This window comes from Opisthocomus hoazin, chromosome 8 (genome assembly GCF_030867145.1).
Source record: "Opisthocomus hoazin isolate bOpiHoa1 chromosome 8, bOpiHoa1.hap1, whole genome shotgun sequence".
In the NCBI taxonomy this organism is placed as follows: domain Eukaryota; kingdom Metazoa; phylum Chordata; class Aves; order Opisthocomiformes; family Opisthocomidae; genus Opisthocomus; species Opisthocomus hoazin.
Window position 1 is genome coordinate 15,996,063 of NC_134421.1, and position 22,527 is coordinate 16,018,589.

Consider the following 22,527-nt stretch of genomic DNA (forward strand, 5'->3'; position numbering starts at 1 on the left):
GACAAAGTTCACAATTTATTGACAACAGTGTTTTTATTTATACCTACAAAAGAAAACAAGATGGTATCAAAAGGACAATTTACAAACTAAGAATAGTAACATAGCTCTTAGTATCCTGTGTCTGAACACCACAGATCTACGAATCTCTCAAGTCTTCATTAATACAACAGGAATGTGTTCAGAGACCAGCAGGTGTGTGAAACAAGATGCTGATCCCACACAAAGCCACTAACCCTTCCATTGTTCAGAGAAGTCCAAATGGTAAATTGCTTCAGGAAGTGGGAGGGGAGGAGACACCCAACTCAATTTGACACTCCCATAAACTTTTACAGATTGAAAACAACGCAAACAATACTAGATGCTAAGGCTTTATCAACGAGGGCCCTCCGGCTGGCACAGGGAACAGAGCAGCGAGCACCAGGTGGGACAGGGGCAGCACATGCCACGGTGCATTTACGCATTCAACAGTCTGGTTAACACTCTGAACTGAACGGAGACCCTGGACTTCAGCTGACCTCAATGGCAACAAAGCCCTGCAAAAGACTTGGCACAGATGTTTACATGTGCGCAAGTCCACCCCAAAAGAAGTGAAAGCTGTAGCAGACTATAAGGCAGCTTTGGCGGTCCAGAGACCCTTTTTAAACTCAGTCAGTGAGATGTCCTACTCCTACACCCCTCAAATACATTTCCGCATTGAACTCGCAAATTTAAAAAAAAAAAAGAAAAAGAAAAGGCTCTGCATTTGCTTTCGAGGGAGGCCAAAGGCAAATCAGTCAGTGCCTGGATAAACTAAATGTTTCTGGCTTTCACTTAACACAAGCAAAGGAACTTCCTGCCCAAGCACTGGAATTAGAAGATGGGAACCAAGGTTCTGGAAGGTCTCTCCCTTTTCCCTCTGTGTCAGCAACCTACCTGTGTACTGCACAAAAGAAAAAAAAAATGCGCATTCATCCCCCGACATTTTACTCTGGGAAGAAATCTAAAAAGAAATAATTTCTGTATAAGCAAGCTCTTCCTGCACTATAAGAAGTTCCACTCCGCTACAGAAAGAGTGGGCTGCCTTGTTCATCCATATGCAACAACACCAACAGAAAAAAAACCCAAACCCTGCCCTCTCATAATGCAAAGATTATGCCTCACAAATCAGGAGATGCATCCATTCTTTTGTCACACTGTCAGATCAAGAGCAGCCAACTCCTCTTATCATCTACTGTCTCCGAACCGTCTGCTATTAGAAATAACAAGTCAACAGCATGCTCTACTAAAGGGGAAACCCCCTCACACCCACCTCAGCCTGTAAAGTAAACAAGTTTTATGTACGCATTTACTAAAATTTCACTCTTCTCTAACATTTTCTAAAATGCTACCTACCTGCGAGAGCTCAGCTCAAAGGGACCAATGGAGCAGGGAAATGCACTCAAAAGCCAGAAAAAGCAATAGTCAGAGCAAGGTACAAAAGAAATAAGAGCTTCAGAATCAAAACACACTAACCAGCTCATTGCTTACCTCATGAAAAGGAGATTCCAGGCAATCTCCTCCTCCTCCCTTCCTCCCCTTGCCCTCCCCCCCAGCCCACCCTATTCAAACCTCTTAAATTTAAGTGTGGAAAACTCTATGACATTTTATTCAGCTTAGTGGCATTCAGAGCACTCCCCGTGGCGAAAGGTAGTTTCTTCATGAAGGACAAACGAGATGTCTTGTTCATCATCTCAGTTCACTTTAGTTTCTGGGCTCTCAAACAAGACTTCTCTCAATAAATCCAACCACAGGAATTTGAGAGCAGAAACTAATTTTAAAATAACCAGGCTCCACGCATTGGCAACGCTGCAATTTAACAACTATAGGGAAAGAACTTACTCGGCTAAACATTACAGCAGCAGTACCTACAGTGACCCTCTGGTTTTCAGGTATCGAATCCAAGACAGGTTTGGTCTCTGACACTGGGGTTTTAATCTCAACTTCCCTACTGCAGGCTGCTACTGGTACCAGAAGATGGGACCGCTCCTCCCAGACCTGCAGAAAACGCCAACAACGTACCTGGGGCAATACTCTGAACACCGCTCAGCTCAAATGAGCAGAGTTTTCCTATAGAAGTCACCTACGATAGATTACAAGCAACAGTAGTGAGCTATTAAAAAAAAAAAATTAAGATTAGGAGAAGTGAGCATTGCTCCCTTGCATTTATCATTTTAAATGAAGTGCTTTTTGGCTCCCCAAAATTTCCCACCTCTCTTGATACTTCCTGAAATTAAGTTAACATGTCGCAGAATAGAAACTTCCTCCCCTCAAAAGCAAGTTTTCACACAAACCTTAGACACCAAGATGATCAAGCTGGGACCTATCTGCCTTATACCAACTTCTTTCAGAGAAAATAAAAATTCCAATTTGCTCAACATGCAAGACAAAAAATAATAAATTTTCCAGTCAACTATATATATCTCAAAAAAAAAAAAAAGAAAGAAAGAAAAAAGAGGACAGGGTCAGTAATGTGGACTGGGGGCCATTTTTGATGGGCTTGAGGGATTTCAACGGTGAATTCTAAGTCTAAGCTGCATGAGAGAGACATCACAATGGGAAAGAAGAGAAAGAAAAGGTTCCTTTAAATGCAAGAGGTCTACACTGGTCACCAGCGGTCAGTGGTCTCATTTGCGTGAGGGGGGCGGGGGCGGGGGAGGGGGCGGATACTGGTAGGTGGCAGTCTGTCCCATATAGCCCATCACGTTAGTGGCAGGGGGCTGCGGAAACTGTTGTGACATGAGCGGCTGTGGCTGCTGGCCTGAGCGCCCCACCATCCCTGCATACTGCTGTTGGGTAGTGCTCTGTGAGGTTCTCGCAGCGGTGGCAGCTGTGGTGCTGGCACCATAGCCACTAGCACTGTACTCTGCAGTGCCATAGCCACTCGTGCCATAGGCAGCTGCTCCATAGCTCCCTTGAGTGTAACCATACTGGCTCTGTGCTGCCCCAAAAGCGGAATTTGGGCTCCCGTAGGCACTGCCATAGGTCTTGTTGGCTCCGTTGGCATAACTGTCACCACGTTCACGGTCTCTGAAGCCACCTGAGTCTCTCCGGCCCTCTTTCACTCCCCGGAGCCTCCTGTCACACTCTTCCTGGTACATCAGGTTAGGGTTGTTTACTGAACTGCTCGTTCGGTAACGAGAACGACCTCCTGGCGATGGATATATTAAGATTTAGTACCGTGAACAAGTCTTAAACAATGAACTCTGGTACAATTATGCCACCCTTTCTCCCCCATTTACATCCACAATTTTGCCCACAAGGAGTGAGTTCTCTTGACTGGCTATAACTTCCCTGCCCCGCTATGCATACATCTCTTCATTTTGTTCAAGGTGTAAATATGAAGTTCAAAAGGGATTCTTAATGCATGTGTTTGGAGACAAAGAAACTGAAGAAACTCACAACTAAGTTGGAAATATAATTAAACTTACTATTCCTTCAGGGAATGGGAGGAAAAGCACTCCCAATCCCTGAAGGCAAAGTCAGTATAACCCTTTGCCGATTCCCATTTCACACGTGTATGCACACACATCCTGTTGCCTCTGCTTGGACACGAACTGCAAGGCATTGATTAATTCAAGCAAAATGAGCTCTGCGATTACCTTATCAGGAGAAAGAAATTCTACAGCTAAGGTGAAACAGAGGACTACCTCTTTTCTGGACAGAAACACTACACTTACCTAACGTGCTGTGATCTCAGGTACAAAACAGCTTTATTACTCATCTACCATTTGTTATCTTAGACTCGCACTTACTACTTCCCTACCCTCTTTCCACCTTCCCTCCCTCAAAATGGGAAACCTATTCCCCGTGTAGCCCCTTCCCCATGTGCCTTTACCTCCACCACCACCTCCTCCTCCTCTGTGGTCCACAAGCTGCATCAGTTTCGGATTGATGGCTTGATTGGCTTCTTCCAACACTTTGATAAGCTCCCTGGCCTGTTTCAGGTTTCCTGGTGTGAAGAAAGTGTAGGCAGTACCTTTGTTGGTACTACGTGCGGTACGGCCAATACGGTGCACATAATCTTCGGAGCTGTTCGGATAGTCGTAGTTTATCACAAATTTAACATCTTCCACGTCTTGTGAAGTGCCCAGGTGCGAAGCACAGTGAAGGGGTGGGGTTGAGGAAAGGGGAGAAGAAGAGAGGACGTGCCAACGAAAGGTGGGGAGCACGAATGCAGGTGACAGTAATAAGAAAAAAAAATACAAAGTTAGTAATTGCATGGAATAAATACAAGACAGACTCATCCCAAAAGAGCAGAAGTCTCAAATTTAAGATCATCAGGAACGAAGATCAGAGTCCTGACAAAGTGTGGTAATTTTAAAGCAGTTTTGCCCTGCACTCAAATCCATCCTCCCTCAAATGTACTTCTCTGTCTTCATGTGTCAAAGACACTGATGTTTGTGAATGAGCTAATTGAACATTCTTTTTTTGTTTTTTAAAAAAACCACCATCTGCAAAGTGAAAATGCCCCCATCAGACAGAGCACACTGGGGTGGAGGAAGGGCAGAACTGCCATGGTAAAGCTTTTACTCTGTTGGGAGAAGTCTAACAAATAGTAACAGTAATGAAATCACTTACCTTCCACTTGACAACATGAAATAAAAGGCAATCTTAAAAATATTTACTTTTACATTCCTAATAAAATGCAGTGAACTATTTTCCCTAGCGTAAAGCCTAAGACACTCCAATTACATTAGTATTATTTAGCCAACTTATTAAAAGCTATTCAGACCTAGAATACCTTCACTCAGCTTTGCAGTTATCACCTGAATGCATTGCACTAACATTTCACTGTGCTGTTCCGTCCAGTTCTGCCAAGCTTTTGTAATTTGGACAATCCTGAATTCCATTAACAATTCTCTACTTGCAGAGTCAGATGGAAGCAGAAATGAAAAGATCCAAATTGCTTTGTATACAAAATAACATTAAAAACTAGGCAATCAGAACTGCGTGCCTTATGGGAAGTCAGACTTTGTAAACTTTTGCGACGGAAACAAAATAAATGTTAGTGTAACACTTCAGTGAAAGCACCTCAATTACCAAAACCACCTATCTGCTACTGTATGCAGTATTTTAAAAAAGCATGGTATTACAGTAAGTGCCCTAACAGCTCATAGAAAAAGATTAAAAATCTGCATTTTAAGAAGAATATTCTTAAAATATCCAAGATAAAACACAGATTTTTATTATTTCCTTTCCTTTTTTTTTTTGTTTTAAAGAGAGAAACATTCTCTGTTTGTTACCAGACCGATGCACACTCCCTCCTCCTGTGGGAAACCGCTGCAGCCGATCCCGTCTCTTTGCCTTTTATTTTTGGCGGCCTCCTTTCGAAAACTCCGCCCTCTGACACGGGACCACTGGAGCGCGGGGAGCATGCATCAAGGGTCCATGGCAGCGAGAAGTCCCCACACACGCTCGCTCTGTGAACTGGCTTAGACGCTTCTCTGTTGCCCCATTTGGTTGTGAAGCGCCGGAGAACCTGGGTTCAGGTAAAAGTTTCAGGTCCTCCAACGCTTTTTGTCCCCTATTCGGGGCTCTTGGGGGCAATTGTCAAAAAAATGAAGGTACAAAAATTACATCCAAAGGGTCAGACTGCATCTATTGCCCAGACTGCATCAATTTCAAAGGGGTTGTAGGAAAAATAAAAACAAGAGGGATGTAGTGACAAAAGGGGGGCTTTATGTCTGTTTCTTATTACAGCAAAGGGGGGGGCTCCTCAGTCTTTGCTGACTCCAAAGTCCTGAATCACACCAAAAAAAGGGAGTGAGAAGGCAGGTTTCACAGGGGGCTGCGCGAGTCTCCAGCTAGGGTCCTTGATGCAACAGGTTTTTTTAAAAAGGGGAAAGTGAAGTAAAGAGAAGAGTACATCTGACAGATTGCATCTTCACAGCCAGGCTGTAACTAGTCTGACAAGCTGCAGGCTACACAGTCCTCGTCAGTCCCGTTTTGCACATCCATCAGTAGCAAAGCAACTTGAATTACCACAGAGGTTACACTGACGTGCTTTCCCAGCAGAAAGCACAGGGAATGGTAGCTACCAACGTAGACGGAACTGACTTGACTGTGAAGGAGCGGGAAGAATGGGAAGGCAGGAAGAGGAAAATGCAAGGGTGTTTTCCAGACTAGAAAGTGGTCCTGGTAGAGCACGCAGCTCGCTGAAGAAAGACCAGAGCAAGTGCAAGACTCGGCTTCTCCAGTCTAGCATGCTCCAAAGTGTTTGCGCACACTCACAATCTTCCTGCGCTTTTAGAAGGTAACATAGCAGGATCAAGAATTGAAACTGTAAATCATTTTTGACAGCTACCTGGGAAACATTTCCTTTGTCAGACCATCGGAATAACCTATGGTACAGTCAGTCTCCGATTATTAATCGGGAGAGATACCAACTAGCAAACATGCTAGTCTAGAGAGCTGTTTAGACCATCAACGTAGATGTGCCCCCACCCCTGCACTGAGAATGATCTGCAGCTGGTATCAAAGCTTCTGTTAAAGAAAACAAAACAAAGCAAATTCAATGTTTTTAGTTTAATAGACTGAACAAAAAAAATAAAGTAAAAAAAAAAAAAAATCAGTGCAGAGAGAGGACCTCACTCCAGGGAATTATCACAAAGAAGTCATTATGGGACTCAGAACTTACCTGGAAGAAGCTTTTTTGAAACCAATGTTCCATTAGGAAGAGGGAAAGCCCTGGTGACCCAGCCAAAAGGCGCGCGCCCCTGTTTTATGTTATTTAGGTAGAAGCCTTCACTTTCCAGGATCTTGGAGGAAGTCGTCCAGAAGTTTGCCAGTTAAGTGACTTATTTTAAGAAGCAGCAAACTCAGGGCCCCAAAACAAGCAGAGATGTTGTTCAGTAACAAGAAACAGACTCTGGTACCTTTCCCCCTTCGCTCAGGTGAAGTGGAGGATGGGAACTGGGGAGACTGTTTTCTGAAGTGTTATCCAATTGAGTAGGTTTGGGGGTAGTGTTTTTTTTGAGGGAGGTGAGGCTGTTTTAAATGTCTAGGCAAGATGCACAAAGAAGCTACCAGCACATAGCAAGCCTGTTTAAAAAAACGCTGCTAGAGAAAGCAGCTCTCTTTCATACAAACTGGTTTCAGGCCTCAGTCCCTTCTCCCAACAGGCCCAAGCTCTAACTGCACAGGTCCAGACATGACCCTAGAGGGCAGAGACTGAAGTCCATGTAATCACCTCTCGAGGAAGTGTTGGACGTTTTTTGAGGGTGGAGGGGAAGGAGGGGTGAAGGTTGTGTGAACAAAGGCTGCCAAGTCTAGTAATGGTCTGCCTGTATTAAAGTGACCATATGATGCACAGCACAGCCACCCTTTCAGTATATGAAAGAAAGAGAGCTCAGATAACTCAGATTTTTAACAAAATAGAGATTTCTCTCAGCTTATCTGCAATGATTTGCAGCAATTTTGTCTAAAATTTACTACAGCAAGACATTGACCCCAAATAGTTTATCTTCTACCAAACTCAGGGGGTACAGAGCGTTCAATGTCCATTATTACACTCAGAGCACTTCACAAGTCGTCCTCCTTCTTCTAGAGTGGGCAGATGTACAAGGACTGTGCTTAGCACACAGACTGTTTCACAACACAATTATGCTTATTAAACAAGGGGGCACAACTGATGCATCCAGACACATCAGCTTCATACCACCAGACTAGAGCTGTGCAATTTTGATTCAGTTGCACATTTGGGTAACACGACGTTACAGGCCATACATAATCTCAGTGGTCCTGCCTAGAAGGAACACAGAAGAGGGGAGGCTACATGTCAAGACCATAGATCTGGAGCAGTGCTTTCTCAGATGTGAATACATCTGTGGGGTAAACATGCGTGTACACTGGGGCTGGTATGTTCAAATCTGTGGTGTGTCGTATGGGGAGAATATTAGCTATTTGCTGTTGAAATGCTCTCCCACAACTTCCTACTTGATCTGACACGCTCTGAACTGAGAGCAATCCGTCCCTATCATCCAGCAACAAAAGCTGGATTTGGGGAAGAAGTGAGTGTGGTGGAAGGGTTGGGTTGCATAATTGGACGTCTCTTCTCCCTCTTGGCGATCGATTGGTCATGCCTAGGCCTTGCTGCAGACCAAAGCCTGTTCATTAGGAGCAGGAAGAGACTTTGAATATGAAAGAAAAAAAAAAGATTAATGTTAAAAAACGTATTTCACATGTGGGGGAAAATCACGCTTTGAATTTTTTTTTTTTTAAAAAAAACAAAACATATTTCAGTCCAAAGAAGAAAAATATGCAGCAGTAGGCAAGAGTGGTCTATGTGTACAAACCTAGCCCACGAGATGCAACGTCAGTAGCAATGAGGATAGGAGCCTTTCCAGAACGAAACTCTGTAAAACAAAGCATGCTATGAAGTAAGATTTTTCAAAAAGACAAAGTTACTTGAATTTGATTTACACTACATGTTCATTTTCCAGAATCTAGGTAAGATGGGTCAATTTCAGAAACCCCAGCAAGTCTGGATGTAATGTGTCAACTATTTTTCAAAATCCAGCTCCCTGGGTTAAATAATTTCTCCCATTGTGTTTTTGTAAGTAAAAAAACCCAAACAAATACAAGCACTGAAATTAACAATACAAAAGTAAAGGAAGTTCTTTTGAGATGCATCTATTGGATATAGAGACAAAATAAGAAAAAAAGAAGACTGGAGAAAAATGCATCTCAGCAAAGTAATGTACAGCAGCCCGAGTTATTCTCCCCTCAGTGACAGACTCACCATTAAGCACCCAGTCTCTTTCTGGCTGACTCTTGTCTCCATGGATACACATAGCTGGCCAACTGCCAAACAGAGATGCACATTAATATAGACAGAAAGTACATTAAAGGCAACAGGAAGCTTTACTGGCATTTCAGTAAAAAGACAAAAAAAAAAAAAAAAAAAAAGACTCGAGAAATATTTTGTTCCCTGTCCTCCTATGGCTTGTATTTACCTAGCATGTATACCGGTTTGTTTCTCGCATGTTAAACCTGCTACCTAGATAAACAACCATCTAAGCCAAATCACATTTGCTATATTGACACATTCCCAATCAGCGTGTCAGTATTCTGACACACTAAAAAGCTGCCTGGCTTACAAATACTCTCTCTTCCACTAATGCTTTGATGGACTGCAACCTTCTCGGAAACCAAGACTGAATTCAGCCAAGAAGAGAACGGACAAGTTGTTCCCGACAACAGCATCACGAACATTTAAACCTTACTGCTTTTGATTACAATTTCTGTTTCCCTCTAGGAACAAGGGAGGGGGGGGGAAGCTAATCACCCATCTCTGCGCATCCTTCGAGTGAGATCATCACAGCGCCTCTTTGTCTCCACAAAGATTATAGTCTTGTTTTCCTTCTCTGCCATGATTTCTTCCATCAGTTGTATCAGTCTAAAATAGAATGAGAGCCAAGATGTATAGCCATATATACAAGAACACCAGAGCACTCTCTCAACTTACATTGAGAACATACACAACACACATACATGTAAGGCAGTATCACTTACATAGAATTTAGCTCTATTGTACAAGAGTATGGTTAGAATATACACAATAGATTAGTTAATTACAGGACTTACTTATCCTGTAACACTCAAATATTAAATAATACTGCAAGTAACTTCACTATCTGGAATTTGTATTTGGCTTCCAAAGCAATGTAGCTTTTTAAGTACAACAATTAAAAAAAAAAAGTGAAACAGTAGGAAAATCAGCTTACTTATGGTCTTTCTCACTTTCCATGCATACATCCACTATCTGCAGGATATTGTGGTTGGCACTCAGCTCCAAGTTTCCCACATTGATCTGAACATAGTCCTGCAGAAAGTCCTCGGCAAGCTGGCGCACTTCTTTTGGCCAGGTGGCACTCCACATCAGAGTCTGTCTGTCAGGCTAAAAAACAAAAAACAAAAAAAAAAGGAAAATAGATTTATTTAAGATACTGGACTTCAAACGGGAAGCCAAAGGAGGCTGTCCTTTTACAAGCTTCACGCACCCTTATCTGGTCGACAATTTTACGAATTTGGGGTTCAAATCCCATGTCCAACATCCTGTCTGCTTCATCCAGCACGAGGTACGTACACCGACGAAGGTTGGTCTTTCCTGCCTCAAGGAAGTCAATCAAGCGACCTGGTGTAGCAATGCAGATCTCCACACCTTCAAAACAGAATGAGGAAAAAGAGTAAGGCTCTTCATTTGAATGTCAATTGGTATTTTTAGTTAGAATGAATCACCTTCCAGAGCAAAATTGTCTTAAAAAAAATAAGCACCACCCTCATTCGTACCCAAGATTGAGTCATTTCAGTAGAAGCCCTAGTTTCTTTTAATATTTTTTTCCATTCTGAAATTACTTTTACAGTGCTATTAGAATAATGAATGCAGTACAGAAGCTAAAAGCTGTTAGAAAACACCACCAAAGAGCTGTCCAAAAATCAGAAGTAAAATAAGCTTCTACTCAAGCCTGACCCAGCTTCATCCAGAATTATACAGTCTATAGAGCTCTCTAGAAAAACAGAGTGAACTCCAGCTGAACTCCACGTGTTAAGCAAACATGAAGTACTCCTCTTGCTATACAGGTCAAATTACTTTCATTTCCACTTTTTTTTTTTCCCCAATATATGAAGTCGAAGCATGGGTTTTAATACTGAGCAATTATGCACCAGTAGAGACAGACAACCATCCTGCCCATACCTGTTAGCATAAAAACAGAATTCAAATATTCACAAAGTAGTATCAGGTACGTCAATTTATACATTCCTTGAAAGAAGGGACTGGTTTCCACTGATTCCCAAATCTTACAGGCAAGTCCTTCAGTGTCACTGAGAAGTCCACCACAGCACCTAAGTTTAGGTAAGCAGTGCGGTGAAAATAGCAAAACCCCAGCAGCTTTCTTGATACTGCACTTACAGATGCAGAGTATTTTATGGCAACACAGATCTCTTTGTCTGCATCAACCTGGACTCCTCAGAGCTGTCAAAGCTGGGCATACTTCTAGTTTCTGTAAAGCTCACACAAGAATTACATTTCTAATAGAGCCATTAGTCTGCCAGGGAGACTGCAGAAAAACCAACTGCTGCTGTCAATGATGTACTACTCCTCCAAAGTAAATTCACTAAATACCCAAACACACACAACTGAGGGGGGGGAAAAAAAAAGTTCTCCAGACTCTATCTATTTAACAATCTTTGCTGCAGAAAATACTAAGCAATAATCCAAAGACAGTAATGCCTAAAAGGACTGAAAACACTGAAACATGCCCACATCCTCCAACCAAAGTGATTTCTTCACAAGCAGGAGAACACCTGTTTTACAGCACTCCAGGAAGGTGTGCAAAAATCCACCAAGCTGATCCTCCCAAGCTCTCTTCACGTAACCTTTCACTCCTCCATTGAATTGGAATGCACTACCACTGTCTTTAACAGAGTTACCTCATAGCCTTCAATCACACATCTATCCCATTACTGCAGTTCTCAATAATGACCCTTCAAACTGCAATGGCAAGTACAATTTTCTGATTTCTTGAGTAGAGCCGTATGTGTAAGCTTGCCTTGGTAACACTTCTTATCTATTTTCACATAATTCTACTACATTTTTTTAATCTAGTGAAGATGAGAGCCATTTGCATATTCCTGCATTTGAAATTGTATGTAACCAGCCTTTGATATGAAGGTTAGGTCACTACAGTACTACTCTTACAGCGGTTGCTGCAGAATCATAGTTCCTCATCATTCCCAACTCCAGCCCCTTCCCATGTACGGAAAAGCAGTTACAGAACACTATGGGGTTCATGAAAAGAAACCGACCTGGGTGCTTAAGAACAATAAGAAAACCAAAACCCACTGTCTAAAGAAATTTTCTATACATTCAGAAATTAAGTTTCATTATTTGAACAAGCCTGGGCAGAAAACTTGCAACCTGGCTTAAGAAAAATAAATCCTTAAACTCACTACTACTGCACTTCCTCAAAATAACCTGTTCTCTTTCTGGTAAGTTTCCTTTCCTCCCTCCTATGTCCTGATGATCTTCGCAAGTGGAAAGTTCAAACAGAAAATGGCAAGAAAATCCAATATCCAAATAGGTCACTACACAACAAAGGAGAGAAATCCTACATGCACTATCACTGTCGCTGGAGAAAGAAGTAGCTGCTCATTCATGCACACCCCCTTCCAAACAGGTTTTAAGAATATAATTTTATTTTTACAGAGTTTTTACAATACCACCTCCTCCAGAAACTGCAAACACCCATTTTACAATTACCTCTTTCTAGATCTCTGATTTGGGGACCTTTGGGTGCTCCTCCATATATGCATGTACTCTTCAGTCTTGAACATTTGCCATAATCATCAGCCACCTGCTGCACTTGCTGGGCCAACTCTCTAGTAGGTGCTAGAACCAGACACTGCAAAAGGAATCAATTTAGGATAGCCAAGCTCCACACACATTCCTAACCTAAGAGCTCCGCACAGATATCATAAGCAAAGTTGGACCATCTGCTCTTTATTAGCTAAAACATTTAAATATCTTTAGACTATGTCAGCAATTGCACAGAATTTCAACTAATGAGTGGGATGTTCACATCATGATAGTAAACATTTCTCTAGTTGCTATTCTGATATACCAATTAAATAAAGTACACATCTCCTTAATGATGCCATGCCATACAAACAAAAAGCAAGAGAATCGACAAGCACTTACAATTGGGCCATCCCCTCTCTCCAAATATGGCTGGTGGTTGATGTGAACAATCGCAGGCAACAAGTACTAAAACAGAAGAATTTTAAGTCAAGATACAGGACTTCAACATTCAGTGCCAATGACCTCCTGCCATGACAACCTGATCACAGCAAGAGTCCATTTAGCCTAACATCCCTTCAAGAAGTCAACATCTGATGTAAGAGACAGCAAGAAACCTTGGCTATATAAAAGTCCGGATCTTGCAAAAACAGATACTAGCATATATCCAACAGAACAGCTGATTTTCAGAGCTGCTGACCAACCACATCTGCTTGGACACGAGCACAAAATGTAGTTGCTCAGCACCTCTAAAGCAAAAGCTCATTTACATTTGGAACCTAAGGTAGCAGAATTGAGCGTTCTTGATCTAATCAATGCTCTTCATGAAGGATAAAATTCCTTCTTAACCACTACAGATAAAATTAATGTATACCTTGAAGGCTGAACCATTTTTTATTTTAACTTGCATAGTTAATAAAACAAATATGCTAAAAAGCACATACTTTTTTTTAAAACACAGTGTAAGCACAGACCAAAGAGAAGTGACTATGCATCCACACAGAAAGACACACAAAATACACACCTGTGAATAAGGCATGCTAGTTGAGACTTAAGTCTCACCCATGATGCAATAAAGCAAGCTTTAAAAACACGTCATCATCTCACTTTATGCTTGCAGTACTGACAAGCCCAAAAACTACTAACGAGTAGCCAAGGGTTAATTTCTGGGCATCAACTAGGAAAACTAAATAAATAAATAAGAGGGAAGAATACATACTGCTAGTGTCTTCCCAGAGCCAGTCTGCGCAATGCCCACCATATCACGACCACTGAGGGCTAGTGGAAAGCCTTGGCACTGAATTGGAGTGGGTTCTGTGAAGTTCTGGTCCATCAAGGCATCCATCACATACTCTAAAAATTTAAGAGAAGCAAAAAATTTCTTAAAGGATAACTGGGACTTGAGAAGACCTTTTAGAAAACAAAACAGGTCTAAACAGTTATTATTTTTGAGTAATCCTCATTATCTTAAAGAATGACAAAATACTTACGCGGAAAGCTACACTGGTGAAAGGCAAACACAGGCTTGGGGCAGCCCTCCACTCCTCGAATTGTTATCTCTTTCTTTCTTCGCAGTTCTTCAACTTCGTACTATTTATGTGAAAAAAAAAAAAAAAGCAAAGATAAACATAAAATGCCTGCATGGACTTAAAGTGCACGTTTCTAACCATTAATTCACGTCACACCTCTAGATAACAGCTTCAACAGAGAACTGAACTGAAACGCCGATCTAAAACGGACTGCTTTCCTAAGGATTTTGTCTTGACATTGAGCTATCGCATAGTTTCCGCAACACACACAGGTATGAGCTCTCTACGTAGTGTAGAAGGACTAATATCTCTCTTTTCTTCCATCCAGGCATTTTTAATGAAGAGTGTATCAATATGGTATTTTTAAGAATTTTACTCTTCTTCCTGAGGCCAGAAATGATCAACAGTTTCAAAAGTGATCAGAAACAGAGGATCAGAGAAGAAATACATTCAACATGGCAGTGCTAAGAACTAAACAAAACAAACAGGCCCTTTATACTACGAACAAGCAGAATGGAGGGCAGTCCCCCTCCTTCAATTAAATTCCAGAGGTGATGAATACAGAGCTCTTGTTGGACAACTTGCAACTCAGAAATGTCACTTGCAATCTTTTCGGAACCAGCACTTATCTGCATGAAAGAAGCCCAGCCAGCGTCATAATGATATGCTAAGAACTCACAATTTTTCTTAATAATGGAACTTCTTTAAATAATGTGCACCTACATAAGCATAATTTCAGGATCAGGGAAAGTGTTTTATCTTTGTCTAGATTATCTTGGAAGTCCAACTGCACTTTGCAACATGCCTCCACAATTCACAATCTTAATTCTAACGCTCATTAAAAATCAATAGAAAGATACATATCAATAACAAGCATGCATTTTACCCAAATTTACTATTTGGGACGATCTCTTGAGCTTGAATGAAAAGGTTAAAAAAGAAAACTTCTCGGAAAGATGTGAAAATCCTTTTAGTTGGCTACGGCAAAGTCAGATTCAGCAGCTAACGCTAACTGATTCAATAGTTCAAATTGCTGTCTCTCTAAAAAGCCAACGGCTCCTTCAATTCCTTTATGCCATATAAATCACAGAATGGTAGGGGTTGGAAGGGACCTCTGTGGGTCATCTAGTCCAACCCTCCTGCCGAAGCAGGGTCACCTACAGCAGGCTGGATTTGTTTAACTTGGGAAAAGAAGACTAACAGGAGAATTTAACTGCTACTTGCAACGACCCAATGGGTCGCTATAGAGAAGATGTTGCAAATAATTATTAGGGGGGGAAGAATACCATGTGAAACATTCAGCCCTGGGACAGCTACCCAGAGAGGATATAAACTCTCCTCACCCCTGAGGATATTCAAACTCAAAAGGACAAGGTGCTACGCAACCTGCTACAGATTTGTAGTTAGCCCTGCTCTGAGCAGAAGATTAGACTAGAGATGTCCCATGGTGTCTTTCAGCCTGAATTATGATGATAAAATTATGATTATTTATAATAAAATACTACTTTCAAATGTTTCTCATACACTTCTGCCACTCTTAGTTCACTATTTTAGGTCCTTTCAGGGCCTCCTCAGCACTGCAACTCTCAAGGCCCCCCGAGTCTGACACTGACCAATAGCTAGAGCAGACAAGCATGATGTTGATGAATTACAAATGACCAAAGATAAAATATCTTGTATAAAAACACATAAGAGCAGAAGCATCACCTTTGCTAACGTTAAATACCGAAGGCAAGTAGGACCAGTATCCTGCAGAGCACACACATACCAAACAAGCTTAATAAAGAGACAGTTCTTTTACACACTGTCCCAGACTTCCTAGGACAAGTTTTTCCACTTGTGACATCTTCTGTTGTATGCAAAATGGAACAGACAGGACCTGAAAACTTACCGGAGTAAGCCTGGCCACTTCTGGATGTTCCACGTAAAAATTCTTCTCAAACTTGGGCAGTTCATTTAAATCCCATTTTTTCTTACGCAAACGTTCCCCTGGATTACCAAACTTCTTTGGAGGAAGAGGACCTCCACGACTTGCTCCAAACCTGGGAATGTAAATGTTAGTTATTATACTAAAAAAATTTACTCTGGAATTTGCAGTTTTCTTCAGCATTTTCCACTCTTTTTCCCCCAAGTTGACACAAGAGCACAGTATTCTAGAAGTCACACCCCAATCACTGTGATAGCATACAACTTCTTGAAAGAACATAAACCCGCTTTAAGTCAGTTATAAAGCCAAAACCATCTTAAAGCTTCCTTCCGGTACAGCCACTTGTAAGTCACTGCCTTAAAGCTCCTGTCTCTAAGTTTCTACCTCAAGGTTCCCTCCTTCGGGACAACACTGTGGGTACAGCTATAGCACTTACCTTTTCCCGAAACTGACAGTACACTTAAAACACAGTTAGACAAAAGGGACGAAAAAAATCTCCAACTGCAAGTTCCTTCTATCTCTCTCAAGGTTAGTTTTACACAAAAATAGCTACTTCACCGTCTCCCCCTCCATGTCTTCTTTCTTATCAAGCAGTATGCCTCAAATGAAAAACAAGAGAGTGAAGAACAGAAAGTAAACAAGTCCAGTCAAGCCTGCAAGTCCATCCGCAATTCTGGAACCAAAGCAATAAAGAATTCTTTTTAAACCAGTCTAACAGGGGCAAAAAGGAAGAAAGGAAGAAGAAAAACCCAAGAACCTACCCAGGAAAAATCATATTCTCTCTCAAATGCTTTCAGTGAAGACTCAAGAGAGTAAGAAGTTAATGTTTATTCTGCTAAAAAATTTCTAATTAGCAGAACTACTCAGAAGTTACTCCTCTTTCTCTCCCTCATTAGTTTTCTTCACTCAGTTAATTTAATGCACTTAAGAACCTTAACTAACTGTAATGACTAACTGATGCATCAGACCAAACATGAGCTTCTAGCATTAATCTGTAAGAGTAACTAAGTGGCTTAAAACTATTATTTACTGTAAGAATTATAAATTCTGTATTTTAAAATTCCACAAAAAAAGGGCATAGCTCTTTCATTAGTATCATACAAACACAGCAGAAGGTACTTTTCCAAATGCTATCAGGTCGAACTTTGTCCTAATTCAGATTTTGGTTAAAAAAGCTACAGCTTTTTGCTAAACATGAATTAAGGAGAAATAGCTGTTTAAAACAAGACTTTTACCTAGACAGCAAATCCAAAGTGTCTGCACCTTACCCAGGCAGTCCACTAGTAAATAAAAAACTGTTAATGAAACAAACCAGAAGCAACAGAAATCCCAAAGCAATCTTCTTACACTAGTAACCTTGGGGGAGCTGCTAAAAAATGAAGATGATCTGAAGTAAATTTCTGAATTATCTTAAGTACAAGACTATCTGTTCAGACATTAATGACATTTATATCTCTTTAAATTGTTTCCCAAAGAAAAATACAAATTATGGTGATTAAGAGAAATCAGGAAAAATTTTACAGGAAAAAGGCGCTACGCTGTTGGAAGAGCTAAGTGTGGTAGATATATCTCACTTAGAACCTACTACATAAGTTTTAAAATGTTTGCTTTGATGCAACTGTTTCATTAAGTCTCTTCCCTCTCCTATAAATATCCCTTCTTTTCCCATCAGTACGTCTATCATATCCCCCAGATGGCCTGCATAATCAGCAATTTTTGTTCTATGTAAAGACTGTGAAACACAACTTCAAAAATTAAACAGTGCATTTTCTTTCACAACCAAAGGAAATACTATAGATTTTCATTTACAGGGACATTCCTCTTTACTGAAGATCTCTCCTACTGATCATGCTACCTTGAGATCAACATGACAACTATTTCTGTACCCATGTAGTTCTAACAAAATCCACAGTCTCACTGAAGTCAGCTGGAGGTTCAAAGGGTCAATGAGTTTCCTTATGAAAGGAAACACATGGAAGAACTGATTGCAAGACCGAACACTGAAACAGCTGGGTAGTACGAATATTTGCTCCACAGCTACCCAGAGGGAAGAACTGATGTGTTTAGCATAGAAGTCACTTCTCCATTCTGATACACAATATGGCTGTATGCTGACCTGAAAGAAGTGAGCCCTGCAGCAGATCTCAAACACTGCCTCTGCTGAAGTTTATCAGCTAAACTGGCAGCAACTGACACTTCACATTACAAGTAAAACCAGATTCCAATTCCAGTTAAACTGATTTAAATCTAAGATTATTCCACTGATTTTCCAACAGTTCTTTTCAAATGTAAATTCAGACTGATCCAAATCATTCTTCCCTAATACTACCAGTGTCACCATTTCTGGGACAGAACTGAGTGAATTTGTTAAATTCCAGAGCAAAACAGTACAATTGTCCATTCTAACAAGTCGCCTACAATTCATTCCTGATAGGAGGAAAACAGAAAGCCTGTATTTATTTAGCTTACAAAAGAATCAGCACCGAGAAGGTGATAAACTTTCAAATGGACCTTAACCAGCATGCTGGGTGACCCAAAATTTTATAGACATTCTTTATGAAGTACGACGGTGCTAGCAGTTACAACTATTTTCACACCTTAAATAAACGTGTATTAACAAACTGAATCCTGAAGCATTAAAGCTTCCAGGATGATATGCCAAGAAAACGATTTTCCATGTAAATGTCCAAAAACTTCACAAAGCAGCACGTAGGCACTCCTTTTACTTATGCAACACCCCTGATCTAAGAGAAGCATCCACCTACAATCAAAGTCTTTACACGAAATGAGATCACACCAATTTTAAGGTAAGCCAAGCGTTGTAACAACACTTTGGGCAGTGTTCTTTTAAGTAACTGCATATAAATCTGCATACTCAAACTCTCTCATTAAATTCCAAAAACAGCTGGGGTCTGAACTATCTCAGACTTGCCAAAGCGCTTACTCCAATGTTCTTGTGTTAAACTGAGCTGGAAATTTCACAGTGGAGAAACACCAGAACCCTCCTCTCTGTGAAAAAAAGGTATCTTTTAATTTCAGAGCGTGAAATGTGGGTGCAAGATAAAGCAAGGATACAACTATCTCTCTCCACAGACAACGAGAAACTAAATGTCAAAATGCATTGTAACATACAAACAAAATATTCCTGAACCTCCTAGTGGAGAAGCAAAACAAGGGGGGGGCGGAAGGAAAAGACTCATTAACAGAGATCTAGTCTGCCACATTAAGAATACCAGAACCCACATGACACGTTTGTTATTAATCCCTGAGAATGGAGGCCTAACTACTAAACGACAGAACTTGCCACTCTCCTAAAACAGTCCTTTCTCTTTAAAAAGGCCTAGGATGAACTTTTTATTACTTTCAACCCTTAAGAAAATTCAAGTCTCAAACTAGTTACACACTGTAATGGAACTGTATTTCTTGCTGCCATCCTCCGAAGGAAAAAATAAACATCAAACTGCAAAAATATTTCCCAAGTCAACCTCCCTTTGAACAGCAGAATCAGGAGTACCAAGCACTAGGCCTCTGCAGTGCCACACAGACAACTCCTGTCTGCTACGTAAGCTTGGTCATGCTCACTAAGTGAGGTCCAGGGCCATGTTTACCGAGATCACCCTCCCGACTATGCAAGTCCCCTGCGTGGCAGCAGTTTTCAACCTCATTTCCTCTCACGATAAGCCTGAGAGTGCAACTGAGAAGGATCTTTCACCAACTGCCATCTTTCTCGTTAAGTCCAGAAGGAGCAATGACAACCCGAAGGGCAGACCGTCCGACCACTCTTGCCAGGGCCACCAAGACCATTGTGGCTTGAAGGGGAGCGGGGACGGAGGGAGGGGAGTAGGGTACAGGAGAGCTGGCAGAAAATAAACTGAGGGTTAGGGGAGAAAGAAAAAGGCAGGCCTTAAAAACTGACAGCAAGGCACACACGGTTACACACGAACGATGGAAAAGCGAAATTAAAAAACCAAAACCAACCCACCACCGCCCCTTGCTGCCAGAAACGTACCAACAAAGTCTCCAACTCCCCCCCCAAATTTTTTTTGGGGAGGGAAGCCGCCCCCCTCGCCCCACTCCTCTCCCCGACCTTCCTCCCCCCAGGCCCCCAAGGCGGGGCAGACGGCTCCCCCCCCCACCGCCGCCATGCCGTGCCGACCCGCGCCGCCCCCCAGCCCCCCCATCCCATCCCGACCCGACCCCCCCCTTACCCGCCGCGGTCTCGGTCGCGGCCCCGGTCCCCGAAGCCCCTCATCGCACCCGGAGGGGTGGGTGAAAGGCAGCGGAACGCCGGCCGTGGGGACGGCGAAGGACTGGGGGTACGGGGAGAGGGTCCAGCCAGGGGCGGCTGTGCCTCGGAGGAATCGCTTTGCGCCACCTCGCTTCTTTGGTGGGATACAAAAGGAGAAGAAGTGGTCAGTGGGTCAGAGACCCGCTGGACGTCGGCGGAGGGAACGGCGGGGCTCTCGGTCGACTCCAGGGCCCGTGAAGTGTGGAGACACCAGCGTCTTCTTCCTTCGGGCTCCCGGCACAAAATGGCTGCCGCCGCCTCAACCCGCTTCACTTACGTTACGGGCGGCCCGGCGCTGCGCAAACTGCGGCCCTCGAAAATACCTACGCCTATTCCCGGAAGCCAACTACGCCCTGAGCTCTCTCGGCGAAGCACTGCTCCGCGCGGCAGGCAGGATACGAAAGCTGCGTAGCGTTCTTTACTTGAGCCGGGCTCCCGCGTGGGGGAAGGAGGGAGGAGAGTAACGCTCTCCCTATTCCTCAAAGTCTGTTACGCAAGGAGTCAACCCTGTAACCCCTTCTGGACGGTAAGGAAAACGCAGGCCGAGGCGTACGTTACGTAAGTACACGGCGTACGTAAGTTGCGTAACTCAGGCTGACGTAGGACAAGGAGGAGCCCGTGCGTTTTGCGTAAAATTCTTCCGCGGGTTGTGCAGGGTTGGAGGATTATGTTAATTTTGCAGCGTAGTGAGGTTTGGAGAATACGGCCCTTTCGTCTACGGGGCCGCTGGCGCCGTGGCGGGTGGCAGCGGGGCTGAGGAGACAATGGGGGGAGCGTGGGGCGGCGGCGGGGACCGGCCCGGCTCGGCGGGGAGGGAGCGGCCCCTCGGGCCTCCGCGGCGGCTCTGGTGGGACCGCGACGGTCCGGCGGGTTTGGGGTCTTCACTCTGCTGTTTCCCCTGGGTGATCTCTAGGGGGATCTTGGCACGGCGCTGGGGCAGGAGCAACAGCAGCCATGATGTTTGCGTTCGCCCGAGTGCCGGGAGACCGGCAGGAAACGGCGGCCCCGACACGGGCCCCCGCATGGCAGCCCCCGGTCACGCACCCCTCTCCACAGGTGCATGGCATTTTCCAGAAAGGAAACTCTTGCAACGAATTCACCCCTTGGCTTGCTGCGGCATTGCTGCAAGCGAGCGAAGAAATGTCGTGGAGTACTCGAGGGACGCCGGGCCTGGCACGGATGCCATGTTTCTGGCCTGCTAGCGTTTGGCTCCCCAAATTAACCCAAGAGTCCTAGCTAAGACGTAAAACAAGCCATGAGGCAGTTACATGGCATAGGCCGTAAGTTCTGTGCTGTGCGTAGGCTTCTAGCAGCTACCGACAAGTAGCCCGTCGGTCCGTGGTGGCACAAGGAGCCGTGTCTGGTGGGTGATCTGCGTACGCCAGCCAAGCCAAGCCTCGGGCCGAGCCACAGCCATGCTACCGGCAGTGCTTTCCAGATTATCTAAAATGAGTTACAGTGACAGAAGAGACAGTGAGTCCCCTTTACTGTCAGACCCTTTGACCAAATAACAGCCTGGAAGGAGACACAAATTGTTTACCGCTTTTAGTTTTACTTGCTGTACGTATGGCATTTGTGAGAAAGTAAAAAGCAATCTTGGTGCTTAAAATACTGGAAGAAACTTGGGCCTTTCTAAGTGGGTGGGAGGGAGGCAGGCAAGTGACACTGTGAGCTCTTGCTGAAACTCGGGTGCTTGGCCATCGGCTACAAAAGCTTGGTGTGGGAAAGACTGGCACATGCAAAGAATGTGATGTTATGTGAAATGACAATAGCTGATCCATTCCTGGCTCCCTCGGATCAGCCAAGCTCCCTGCCTTTGTCTTTTAGACTTCTTTCCACTCTGAAAAATAGTGCTTTACCTGAGAGAAGATATTAAAAATATGTTAAAAAACACTCAAGGAAGGCAAACTGTCTAGCTCTGTCTCAAGGTAAACCCTGGCTACAGTGTCAGGCTTTTCTTGGATGAATTTCTGGTCATAGCTGCCTTCTTCATGTTATTTTACAAGCATTAGTTAATCTACATGAAAAAAAATTCTTCTATCAGTGAGGACAAGCCCTCTAACCAAAGACCAAAATTAGACCCATTCTAATTAGCATTTTTATATAAGAGGAAAAAGTAAGGCCTTCCCTTAAAGCACCTAATATGTAAATTGTTGAATTTATTTTAAAACAAGCAATTCCATGAGCATGGGAAGCAATGCAAACTGACTTGCTGTTTTCTCCCCTGATGCCCCATTTCTCTCATTACTCCTGGCTTCTCCTTTTGCCCCTCATGACGTACGTCCCTGGCTAGTTTGGAGCCATGCCTGTGCTGGCTGGCCTGCGGGCACACTCCCTCAAGCTGCATCCTATGGGCCTTTCCCTCGGCGTAAGTACCAGTGTCAGCCTCTCTCCACTGTCTAGCCACTGTTTTTCTTTTTTCCTTCTGTTTTTTAATAATAATATTTAATATTATTTAATAATAAAT

At 43.0% G+C, this 22,527-nt stretch overlaps 1 protein-coding gene across 1 annotated transcript; it reads right to left on the reverse strand.

The window, feature by feature from the left end:
- Positions 1-14: 14 nt before the first annotated feature.
- On the reverse strand, positions 15-20,345 carry DDX17 (DEAD-box helicase 17). The gene is made up of 13 exons (XM_075427622.1): positions 19,981-20,345; positions 15,737-15,887; positions 13,807-13,906; positions 13,536-13,669; positions 12,719-12,784; positions 12,281-12,422; positions 10,020-10,180; positions 9,744-9,916; positions 9,305-9,415; positions 8,759-8,820; positions 8,313-8,372; positions 3,854-4,093; positions 15-3,166 (listed from the first exon to the last, which is right to left on the reverse strand). Exons 1-13 carry the CDS (start codon positions 20,022-20,024, stop codon positions 2,643-2,645), a joined length of 1,968 nt encoding a protein of 655 aa, XP_075283737.1. The 5' UTR covers positions 20,025-20,345; the 3' UTR covers positions 15-2,642.
- Between the last annotated feature and the right edge of the window lie 2,182 nt (positions 20,346-22,527).

Coding starts and splice junctions, on each gene's coding strand:
- DDX17 (XM_075427622.1), bottom strand. CDS start 20,024: ATGAGGGGCTTCGGGGACCGGGGCCGCGACCGAGACCGCGGCGG. Junction 10,181..12,280: donor AATCAGAGATCTAGAAAGAG/GTAATTGTAAAA, acceptor TCTGTTTTGAAG/GTGTGGAGATCTGCATTGCT. Junction 4,094..8,312: donor CGTTGCATCTCGTGGGCTAG/GTTTGTACACAT, acceptor GCACTTCACAAG/ACGTGGAAGATGTTAAATTT.